This window comes from Glandiceps talaboti, chromosome 16 (assembly GCF_964340395.1).
Source record: "Glandiceps talaboti chromosome 16, keGlaTala1.1, whole genome shotgun sequence".
Lineage (NCBI taxonomy): Eukaryota > Metazoa > Hemichordata > Enteropneusta > Spengelidae > Glandiceps > Glandiceps talaboti.
The window spans coordinates 20010414-20023369 of NC_135564.1; the positions used below are offsets into that span (position 1 = coordinate 20010414).

The window sequence follows — 12956 nt, forward strand, 5'->3', positions numbered from 1 at the left end:
CATGTGCACTTTCACTTTGTATGAGTCACTGTGTAATATGAAATATATTTTAGATTTACCAGTAGATGTACTGAGAACAATGATTTATTATTGTTTTAAATCAGGAAGTAGAACCTGCCATTTTATTTGAATGCATACATTGCTACAAACAGTCTACAACTTATATCAATGATTTACAGATTTGACAACAGCTGACATTCATTTCAACTATCATAGTTACCAAATATTGCTGTAGTCTGCAGGCTTTCTGGTGTGTATATCTTATGTAAGGCAATTTATTTTACAAACACCTAGTCATAATTCATATATATACAAAAGGTACTATATTTCATGTTAGCCTGGAATCCGTGCAGATTGGATTTTTTACAGTCATCTTTCCAATCACCGGAAGACGAAATGTACAAAATCCAAGCCGCATGGATTCCTGGCTAACTTCATGTATGTACATGTATGCTTTTATATTTTCTTTCATACATGTACATGTGTATGTTGTGGTAATACAGAGATTGTGCCTGTTCTGACCATTGTACACGTGTAATTTTAATTTGAACTTGCAATAACACTTTTTTTTTAAATTTGTCTTGGGATTGTAAAGTGTTTTGCATAAGTTGGCCTTCAACTTACAGACATTGCAAAGTTGATCACAAAGCCACAGTCACTTGTGAACTAATATTCCATTCCAGGATGGTAATATTCTAGTCTATGATGATCATAATACAAAATAATGACATTATTATAGGTATTTATGATATTCAAAAAATACCGTTGCCAGTGCATATTCCGTAACAATCACTGGCAATTTTTTTGAATATCGAAATACCTACATGTATAATAATGTCATTATTTTGTATTATGATCATCCTAGACTAGAATATTACCATCCTGGAATGGAATATTAGTTCACAAGTGATTGTGGTCAAAGCTCCTTCTCTTGTAGTATGCTGAGGTTGAAAATCTTAGCCAAAAAGCGGAACGAGAATCCCCTAAACAAATGATTGATTTGTAATTAAAACAAAAGTTGAAAGACAGTATAGTGAAACAAAATGAAAGTACCATCATGTAACATATCACAATATCTTGTAAAATGCAGACTATTAGTAAATATAGTTCTTGTTTACATATCATAAAATATACATGGTTTGAAAAGAATGCAAGTCTAACAGGAAATAGAAATACATGGACAGGTTTACTGGTAGTTGTCAGACCATAGTTGAGTCATGATGGTTGAATAGCATGCATGTACAATACATGTAGCTATAGACTATAAGATACGTCGTGTTGTTCAGCCCTATCAGGCTATGAGTACTGGCTGATACTAAGCGTAGCCTGAATGTGTATCTTACAGACAACTATAGCGGCTGTTAAAATGGATGATCAACAATCTGTAAGTTGTCAGTTTGAGCTGGGATGCTGCTATTTGTTTCAAATTAGTTTCTAAAATCCTTTGGTAAGAATAGATTATCCCCAGTCAACTCGACGACGGCTGTATAATGGGAACCCGGTAGGATAGATATATCATATTTGTATTACTGTGTGCAGGCTTTAAGTCTCAGCTCTGTGCATTTACATAATGTACAAATGTAGGCTTCAATGGAATACTTGCTCTCCAGGGTGTTAAAAGGAAGTACATGTATGAACGGCAGTTGTGCCAGCATAGGTTCTTGCCAGGGGTAATGATTTAAAAGTGCCTTGAGCTCAGTGTGAGAAAGCACTACTGTATATACACAAAACTTTACATCTATATATTACTAATCTATTATTTCTTTATCAACCCGGAAGTTACAACTTGTAGTATACCAGGAAGGACCTTTCTCTGAACTTTTAGTATGTTTTCATATTGACAACAAAATGTAAGGTGCTCCACCCTTACAATGTAATTGTAGACTAGTGCTTCCTCATCGACAAGAACTTTAACGCTGTTTATTTGGGTGGATACTTGACAAGACATTCCTTTGTATTTGTGCTATTTTTTTTCAACACAAACACATTTTAAGCTCAACGTTTCTTATTTCTGAATAATTTCAGAGAAGTCGTGCACAAATTTGCTTTATTTTTCAAATATGTTAACAGAATTTGCCGACATCTGAGCTTCTGACACATTTTAACAGAATTCAAACATGACTGTGTACAAATATTAATTGTATACGATTACAATTCCAGTTACACATTCTCAGTCTCACTCTGTCTGATCTAATGTTACTCTGTCTTTGTTCTCTTTTCACAGTTGGAGAATCGAGTTGACTCAAAGATGGGATTTGGGACAGACCTACAGAGCAAGGCATCCCATGATGCAATACTTAAACTCAGTGACAGGGAGATTCGACTCCTTGAAACTATGAAAAAATGTTTTACACTTCGCGCCAAATATGACCGTGATTATGCACAAGCGCTGAGTGGCTTTGTAACAATTGCAGGAAAATTGGACAATGATAACGATACACACAGCAGTCAGATTTTTATGGTCAGTATCCTTTTGATTACTTGGTAGTTAAAGTGTCTTCAAGTAGATATTATTCCCCAGTATTTATCTTTGTTGAGCAGAGGAAAATATGAGTGACCTAAGGGGCCCTGTTACTCTGAGTTGAAGACAAATATTGGAGAACAATGTAATTATACCTTTACAAGACTGATTTATTATTATTATAATTATTATAATTTTATTTGTCATCAAAACATGAAATTTCCTTTGTATTGACAAATAAATAAATCAATGATTACATGATATTGATGAATTGAATTGATCTTAGCATGAAACTAAACTTAAACCTGTTTGTACGTGCATGTGGTACTCTGAGGCGATGGCCACTTGGGAGACATTCCTATTCTGTGTGTGTATGTAGAGGATGTGTTGAATTTTTGATAATTTTTTATTAATAGAGTCAGTAAAAGAGTTCTTCCTTGATTTCTTTCATTTCTTATCATAATTCTTAAAATTGCCAGCATTCTGATTTATCCTTCTATCTATTTGTTGACAGGCATGGCAAACCATGGTGAAAGAAACAGAGCAAGTTTGTAGAAATCTTAAGAAAAATGCTGACAGTATAAACGACAATGTCCTTAACAAACTTACTACACTTATAAGAGAAAAAATAGACTCCAAAAAACATTACAATCAAGCAAGACACAAGATTGACAGCGAATTCTTAACTGTGAGTTTTATTTCAATAGTGGAGTTATGAAATACTTTGTGTGTATGTATAATGTAAAAAATAAAATTCTTTGGTTTTTTTTATAAAGTTTACATTTTATTCATACAAAAATAAACAGAACCCAAGACATGAATGAATGAAGAAAAAATGGGAATGGGTCACACAAGACAAATGAAAAAAACCAGATGCACTCAGTACAATTTACGTGACATTTTGGGGGATGAACAGGTATACATCAGATAACTGACTCAGTATTAGACCCAAATTTATGAATATATTCTAACTCTTTACAAATCTTTGCCTGCAGTTATCAGATGAAGTTGAGGATAATTATAATAAATATATGAAGTTTGCAAAGGAAACAAAAGATTGCAGAACCAAATATGATGATGCTCTCAACAAAGGTTAGTAAAATACTTTATATTTTGAGTAATGCTTGTGAATTTTGTTTTGTGCATGATATAGATGAAAACAGTCATGACAAGTGGCAAATAATCATCAGAAACACACTTAACATAGCTAATTTGATATATTCCGGGTATACATTGGAATGAATAATTAATACTATTCACTTTATCATCATTGGGTGAGTTTGTAACTGACAAGTTTTCCTTGACTGACTGAGTTCACAACTAGTCAAGTTCTCTTGTATTCAGCACTCTAGTGTATAGTGTGTGCTCTTCGTAAATGGGAGACACAATAGATGAAATCATTCATTTGTTTCTGGCTGTCCATCCATCTGTGAGTCCGTCATTAAGACATCATTTCTCAGACAGGAATATCGGATTTCTTGGGTCTGTGTCTTCGGCAAAGACTTGTCTTGTTTCATTTTGGAAAAAACCCATGTTATTCTAAATAGTAAAGTTTGTGACGCCATGTTTAATTACTGTAAAGTTTTAACTTTTTCAGTTGAGGACATTTATTGAGTCATATTGATAAATTATGTGTTTCAATTTTCAGGAAAAGAAAAAGACATTGAGAAAGCGAAAGAAAAGTTCAGAAAAAGCACAGTGAAACTCCACAAAATACACAACGATTATGTTTTTGCAATAATGCAGGCACAGACTCACCAAGAGCATTACAATACAACATTGCTACCACAACTACTGGACATGCATCAACAAGCACAGGAAAGCCAAGTCTCACAAATGTATGTTAAATTCAGCTCAGTATATATACCCCTAAATAATGTGTAATATTATATAATTATGTACCAATGATTACTTCCATGCATCAATGTGTGCTTGCATACTAATGGTGTTTGCACTGCAGTGCCATATTGAAAACATTATTATATACATGTGCCTGTATGCAAATGATATGTAAATGAGTACACGATTACTAACATTGAATTATCACACAGACTCAGTATTATATTCACGAAAATTTACTGTTTTTGCTAAACATTTGTAATATAACAGAACCCCATGCCATGTGAGTGCCAGTGTTGGTACTCAGGGGTATTTGCACTCTCACACTTGCAGTGTTTCTGCTGTACTTTTACTTGCTATGCTTGTTAAAATAAAAAGCTGTAGAGAACACCACAAGCACTTGAACAAATACAGGGAGTATACCGTACTTACATTCGTATATGTTACAAGTATGTATTTTTTTTACAAACTTTGCTACTTTAGGTAAACATATGTAATAATAAGAGAACCCAGTGGCTATATTGAGTGTCAGTGTTGGTACTTGGGCTGTTAACACTCATAATTGTGGTGTTTTCTGCTGCACTTTCACTTTCTTCGCTTTAAGAGAACAGCCACTTAGAACACTGTAATATGCAAATACCCCAGGTACACTACACTCACACACACACACACACACACACACACACACACACACACACACACACACACACATGAGAGTTCTGTATTTCAGTGATGAAAGGTATGTACCTAATTCTCTGTTCTGTCTGTAAAATTCACAAGAGGGCTGAGACATAAGAAGCATCAATCTATGATGACAATCATAAATTAGGCTAAAAGAATACAGGGCCTGGTGACAATTGTTCACCATTTTGACATGAAGTGTACAAGAGGGTAGGAATGTAATTGTCACTTTGTCAAGAGGGTGCTGAGATGTTTTAATAATTTGAGGGTTTCTTTATCTTCTTTGTTGACAGTAAAGAATTACTTGCCAAGTTTGCTGATCTAACCAATACAGGTAATGAGGATTACAGGAACATCCAAGAGACAATTGGAACAAGTATTTCAGAAATTCAGCCACAAACTGAGTACCTTACGTTTATTGAACAATACAGGTGAGATGATGTCATTGTCATGTACTAAGTACACACACACACACACACACACACACACACACACACACACACACACACACACACACACACACACACACACACACACACACACACACACACACACGTGCCAAAGCAAAATAGTTATTGAAGTAACATTCTGAAATTGTGAGACTTTCATACTACAAATAAAAGTATACAGGAAAAGACATTTGACCAAGTGTATTGTTTGTATTGTAGTGGTGACCCACCAATACCTACTGTCTTTGAGTTCAAGACTGAAGTCCAATCAGAATACACAGACAGCTACTTGACAGCCAATGAGGTAGTCCTGGACAACTTAACTATAGAGGGTGTCACACACAAGTAAGAAAGCAAAGTTTTTAGTTCACCCTTACAGCTAAAATGATGTAGGCTTGTTGTTTCACTCATGTAACATGACATTTATTACACACCCTCAGACAACTTCTAATGCAAAAGAAACTTAAACATAGGTGCCATACACAGTGGATGTAGAAGTTGTCAGAGTTGAAATATTGATTATCAGTTAGAAAATAAACACATTCAGCCATTAAAATTATCAAGTCTATGTATAATGTTTTCATTAGAAGCCTGTTTTTACTGCACTGTGAAAGAATAGTAACGATTATGACTATATGAGTGTTCAGTGTAATTGGGTGAAGGATTCCTACTGTGTTTGTTGTATCTCTGTTATTGTTAGTCTAGATTTGAGATGTGTCTATCTTTGTGTCAAAAATGTAACGTACCATGAGTGAAACACCAAACCTGCATCATTTTAGTTGTAATGTCCCAAGAGTGATCCATGAAGGCCACATTGATCCATTACAGCTGTATTGGTCTTAATTTACTTGAACACACACGGCAAACAGTTTTGACTCTGAAATGAAAGAATGCATGTCCAACTTGTAATGGTTTCCTCTCCACTCCATCACTAGTCCATATAAGATGATTTTCTTGTGTTTTCTTCAGACGAACAGAACTGGAAGATCTCCTGCAAAAATGCCATGACTCCATTAATGAAAAGGAAAAAGAAATAGATAACTTGAATGTTGAAATCAATTCAATCAGTCCAACAGAAGCTGAAGACAATATGATTGACGAGTAAGTATTAACAATTTTATGCAGGTTTGATTTTCATAACATTAACATAAAAATCCTTTTTGAAAAAAGTAAATCCTCTAAAGTATTGACAATAAATAATGCTATCCTGCCTAACATGAAAAGCAAATGTTGTACATTTACCTGTACTAAATTATTTCAGTCAGATATTTGAACTTTGATGTCTATCCACCCTAAAGAAAAACTATGTTGTAAGTTCTAGCGTGAAAAGTATACCCTTTCGCAAACCTGAGGGCAGTTAACAAAAAATCTCTTTCCTGCTAACCCTCCCTGTCTATGGCACTGTAGGTGTCCTATAAAAATGACAAGATGAATAACACAAAGAATTGGGAAATGTTACCAGTATTATATTTCCAGTGCTAATCATATCAAACTGTTTATGTTGCAGCCTTTTTGAAAAGCAGAAATGTCTAAGGGAAGCGATTAAAGAACTTGGTGAGTTGAAGTGTAAAGCGGCCAAGATGAGTGTGCAATTTGAAGTTGTTGACAGAAAAATAGCTGAACTTGGTCAAGCTGTGCCACCAGCAGGAATTGAATTTGCATATGCTGATGTTTCTAATGATCCAGAGCCATCAGAACCAAGAACTAAAGTGAGTACATTAACATAACCTAATATTTCACATGCAAGTCAAGTTGAACACATTTGAAAAAAAAATATGGGGTATAGACAACATCCCGGTTGCTTTACATCATGGCAATTAATGCAAATGTGTCATTCATTTTCTTCTCAAAATATAAGTTATTACTCTTCCCAATTTTTTCATGAATAATGCTTTAGTACCATCGTTATATTATATTATACCCCAATATTTTTCTTTACTCGAAAAATACTCGTGATGTAAATTTTTGTCATGTCTGATCTGTGACTCAAAGTAACACGACCCCTTAGGTCACTTGTAGTTTCTTTGGCTGAACAAAGAAAAATGTTTGAGAATAATATGTAATTATTAGGACTGTGTAGTAATAGAGTACCTTCTCATATTGTATGTTTTATTATTTTCTTGAACAGACTGACACTTTAGGGAAAATTGGCAAGAAGAAAGGAATAGCAACAATGTTCAGAAAGAACAAGAAGTCAGATAGTGGAGGAGGAGATGATACGCCACCAAAACAAGACCAAAACGATGGCGAGGAATATTCAGAGGTACCTACCACGCCAAATAATGTTAAAACTATAACTGTAGCTGAAAGATCTGAAAATAATAACGATGACCCGTTTTATTTTGATAACAGTAGGATGAATAGAACCCCTGATAAAGACACATCAGAGGATGTGTTTGATTTTGGTGGAAGTGGTGATGCACATTATAGTGATAACGCACATCATAGCGGTGCTGCACATCATAGTGGTGATGTAGCTTTTGTATCAAATTCTCCACCAGTAACACCTGTAGGTGTAGGTAAAAAATCACATAAATCATCCAAACGCAAACACAAACGACAAAACTCCACATCCAGCACTCGGAGTGACAATTCGGCAATCCAGTCCCCCACTGATAACAAAACAACAGCATGGTCTATCAGCTAAGATAAAGTTTAGAGATAATACTATCAATAACAGCATTGCGGATACAATAATATTAACCCCAAATATATTTATTTTTAATAATGATTTAAGGTTTTGAATTATGTTGCCTTGTTTTAGTTTGCAAGATATTTTTATTAGAATTGGTTTCCTTTTACCTTGCAGTACTATTCTAGATGGGTGTTAACTTAATAATTAAAATGCAGAAAATGTGCTTGGCCAATTCAATTTTATACTTTCCATGAAAATAATGTATTATTTATTGTATAAATTCAAATTTAAATTATTTTGAAATTTAAGGAAACCGTGTCTATTTGTAGTGACAAATATTAATTCTGATAGTTTCAGTTTTATTCTGGAAACGGAAATTGCTGCTAAATTTGATTTGAAGTTAGGGAATTGTATCAAGTATTGATGATACAAAGAAAAATATGGACGTGTTTTGATATGTCAAATACATACACAGTCAGTCACAGCTGACGTGTATTAAATTTGCGATTTACAATGATTTCGTTGTGGACAATTTGAAATCGCACTGCATTACAGTTAAGGTGAGTTGGTATAACAGTTTCCAGTTGAAATGTTTGCAACCACATAAGAAAACAGAAATGATATATTCAATAGAATTAGCTCTACATGTAATAAGTGTGCAGTGCAATGTGAACAACAAGGAAATTTTGGCTATAGTAACTTGTGAGAGATTTTATTGATTGGCATTGATTCCTCCAAAAAACAGCAACAACAACAAAATATATTACAACTTCCCGTTAAAATGTTTCAAACCACATACATAGAAAAAATATACTTTTGTAAGGAAACTGGAATGAACTATTCAACAGAATTAATTGTAAATGTAACTAGTTATTAATAATTATTATTATGTTCATTGTAAAAAGTATCAAGATTTTAAGAGATTCCAGAGTTCCATGCATTGACATATAATAGCTAGCCCTAAAGGGATGGTACTAGGAAGTGTACGTATATATATATCAAACCCCCATCATATTGCCATTTAGCATGACAGTGTCTTAAAAGCACAGTGCTTGTCATCTTACACAAATTTGAGAAAGAATACGCCGTATTCCGGTTATCGAAGAAGCCCCAAAAAGATAAAAGATATGATTGTTTGGCCACTAGGGGCGCTGTTTTAGAACCGGAAGTGAGGGCCAGAATTGTAGAGCATTGTTGCAAAGCATAGAGTCCATCGTAACCACTGACTAAAGATTTTCTGTCATTCCCCGTAACTTTACGCTATAATATTGCATTATCGCCCATCAAATAACGAAATAGCAAATTAACCTCTTGTTCTCCTAATATTTCGCGTAAGTTTGGCTCTGCAATTCGACCGTGAGGAAAACCCAAAAGTAGCAACATTTTGAAACGGGTAGTACACTGACATCTCACTCACGTTTTCAGTGTGACCTCGTCCATTTGCGTTACCGTTGGAGAAATTGTAGCGATTGCTTCCAGTCAAACATCGGAACGGAAAAAGATACAAAAACAGAGGAAAGAACCCTCAAAATCACAATATACGCTACAGTTATTGCAGCTTGTATAAAACCAATCTGATTAAAATCCGATGTAGATGTCGGCTAATCGTTCATTGCTATTTTACTTTCGTTATTGTGCCTGAATTGACCTTCGTGGTACATGTTTGATCGCCTCCACTACCGATCAGGACAAAAACGTAAACATGTACCTACATCGGATTAATCAGATCGGCATAAGACATGGTATGATGAGTGAACCACGTAAACGTTACATGGAAGGCCGATTCATTGAAGGGGTGGGCGGTGTGGTACATCAATCACAATAACAATATTTATGATTCGTTGCCGACTTCAATGGGGTTTTTTATACACTGATGGTCCTGAATGAAGAATAGCAAGCTAACCAAAGTGTGATAGTAAAGATGAGTATATCAATACAAATATGTTTATGCCAACTTATAACCAGTACATGAAATGTTTTTTTCCGGACAAAGTTTTATGATTTCACCCGTGGTGCTACACCACTGTTCTAATAAACAAGAAAGGCCTAAGTATGCGGCGACATCAGTTACAATATAAACATGTGGCTTGGTAATTGTCGACCGAACTCTCAATATTGCAATGACTGTAGCTGGATGCTGTTCAATCTGATTAAAATCCGATGTAGATGTCGGCTAATCGTTCATTGCTATTTTACCTTCGTTATTTTGCCTGATATTATTTTTCTTGGTACATGTTTACATTTTTTTAGCCTGATCGTAGAGGAGGCGATCAGGCAAGCTAAAAAATGTAAACATGTACCAAGAAGGTCAATTCAGGCAAAATAACGAAGGTAAAATAGCAATGAACGATCAGCCAACATCTACATCGGATTTTAATCAGATTGGAAGCTGTTGTCAGATTTGTAATTTTCTAATCGTTCTTTTGTCAAGCAATAGACACCAGTAAGGTAAAGAAATATGTTTATCATGTCTACATCGGGTATATTTCGAAGGTCCTCCGTCCAACTTTCAATGTTTCCGCTGTCGATTAGTTCTATCTTTTGATGCTTGACATCCACTATTCGTCTCCTCTTCCGTTCTCTCAGAAAATTATCATTTTCTAGTGTTTCAAGACCAAGGTTGACAGCATTTCTGGCGATATCTAGTAGATTTAGAAGTAGTAATTTTCCACTCTTTTATGAATGCACGGAGTTCTTTTACACCCATTTTGTTGACAGCTTCATACATCGCCATACTATTAGATGCCATGACGAAAATTCTGGCCCTCACTTTGTCAGATATGGTGCGCCCCCTCGCGATACTTTCCTGCGAAACAACCGGAAGTTCGATAACCGGAATACGCCGTATTGGGTGATCATCCCAACACTTGGCAAGCAAGTAACAAATGGCGCCTAGCCATGGTTGGTGGAGTCTCCCTTTTAATGTGTTGTTTCTCAAATAAACCCCCCATAAGTGTCACATTCGAGATTTCAGATATTAGGCCACCACAAAAATTAACCAATTTTAGACAGTGTACATATAAATGCCACTATTAATAGTATAGACAGTAGTGTAATATTACAGGTAAAGTAGTTAGTTATTGACAATTACAGAGACTATTAATCAGATATTTTACATTCCCTCCAGCATTCAATGTAATGTGTACTTAATAATAATATTGATAGTAGGTAGATGTTATTGACATAAATGATGATAGATATACCCATTAATACCATACATAGTTATATGGTAATTGTCTTAAAGACAGATTCATATCCATTTCATAATCCATCCAGACTTAACAGTCTATGCTTGTATTGTATTTATGATATAGGCGGTATATAATTATGTATATGTGTAATGCAATATATATAGTACCATTATTCAGTTACCATAGATGTGATAAGAGATTCCATCCAACCTTCAACATGTATATGTAGACAGCATATACCTTAATTATGATACTTGTATCCAATAGTACCAGTAACAGAATAGCTGTGATAAGAGAAAGATATCATATATTAATACATTGCATCCAGTCGTCATCATAGCATGTACTTAGATAGACAGTTTACACCTAAATTATAATTATATATCCAGGAATACTGTTACTTTATACAGTTCTTATAGTAAAAATGATAAGAAAGATGATTAAGTTTCATTCCATTCCATCCAGTCTTCTATCTGTAGTAGCTATACTTCATAATACAGTCACCTAGAAATGACAATATACCTGGTACCAGTAGTAGTAGTACTGTTCTACAGTTACAATCAGCTGTGAATAGAGAGATATTCAAATTTCCTATATTACATTCCATCCAGTCATTGTAGACTGTCTTCCAATATCCTATACTTTAATTCATGTCACTATTCTGTAATACATCTACAGTAAAGTGTAAACTTAAAGACGCTGTAATTTTTCTCTAAGTAGTAAGTGTGTAAACTTAAAGACTCTGTAATTTGCTTCAGGTATGTAAGTAAGTGTGTAAAATGAAGTGTGTAAAATTCAAGCGACATTGTTCAGAACTTTAAACAGTTTGTCTCAGTTTTAGTGTCACATGAAAACTCATCAGACAGGCTGATATACAAAGTTTTTACGTGATTTTTAGGAACTACTTTCTCTACTTCATTAAGCGATGACATATCAGTGATGGTAATGTTGGAGGTGAGAGTTCAGAAAAAACAGTCCCAGGCCTTTAGTAAATAGACTGGCATTTCTTAAGGCAAAAAATGCTGGCAAAAATCAATGTATGCAGCAAGATATATTATTGTTACAATGCAAAATGAACAAAAGAACAAAAAGCTGTAATATGATACATGCACTTTGCTTGGATAAGGTATTCTGTTTTATGTTGCCATTTCACCTCACTCCATTTTCATTTCCAATTTGATGTTGAATATTTCAAGTAAAATAATTCAATATTGAAGCAGTTAACATATTTGTTAACATGACTAATGAAATCCCTGCCTATAGTGAAAAGTCATACTACCATGAGTAGACTAAGAAAACCTTCAATTTGAAACTAAAATAACAAAAACAAAACCCTTAAAGTTCTGTACAGTGTCATTATATCTTCTGTAAATATTAAGAGATAAATAGTTCATGTTTTACCTTGATAAGCAATTTTCTGCAAATTGATTCTCTTCTTAAAAAAAGTTTATCATCATATTTCTTGTTTGCCATAAAGATATTCTGTCAAGTTAATGTTAAAAGTTAATGTAAAGTGTTTCGAAGAAAAAAAGTTTGTTGTCAAAGTTTGTGTTTACTAATATTGTGCCTAAATTACCATGGTCAGCTACTAGTTAGAAACTGTGCCACAAATGCAATCTTATGTATATATTTGCTGAAGTATTATTTGTTAAAAGTTGATGTGCAAAGTGTGGTGTTGTGTGGTGTGTGTATATACATAT

General features: G+C 34.3%; 1 protein-coding gene across 2 annotated transcripts in view; it reads left to right on the forward strand.

The window, feature by feature from the left end:
* Nucleotides 1–12956, forward strand: part of LOC144447464 (tyrosine-protein kinase Fer-like) — a 57213-nt gene that overhangs the window by 21987 nt on the left and 22270 nt on the right. For both annotated transcript variants that reach the window (XM_078137497.1, XM_078137495.1), the window contains exons 2-10: nt 2225–2461; nt 2976–3149; nt 3457–3553; nt 4110–4299; nt 5275–5412; nt 5650–5775; nt 6400–6531; nt 6938–7139; nt 7559–7693. In XM_078137497.1, the coding sequence (XP_077993623.1) occupies nt 2249–2461; nt 2976–3149; nt 3457–3553; nt 4110–4299; nt 5275–5412; nt 5650–5775; nt 6400–6531; nt 6938–7139; nt 7559–7693 (1407 nt within the window). In that variant the 5' untranslated portion in view covers nt 2225–2248. The remainder of the gene's footprint in view (nt 1–2224; nt 2462–2975; nt 3150–3456; nt 3554–4109; nt 4300–5274; nt 5413–5649; nt 5776–6399; nt 6532–6937; nt 7140–7558; nt 7694–12956) is intronic.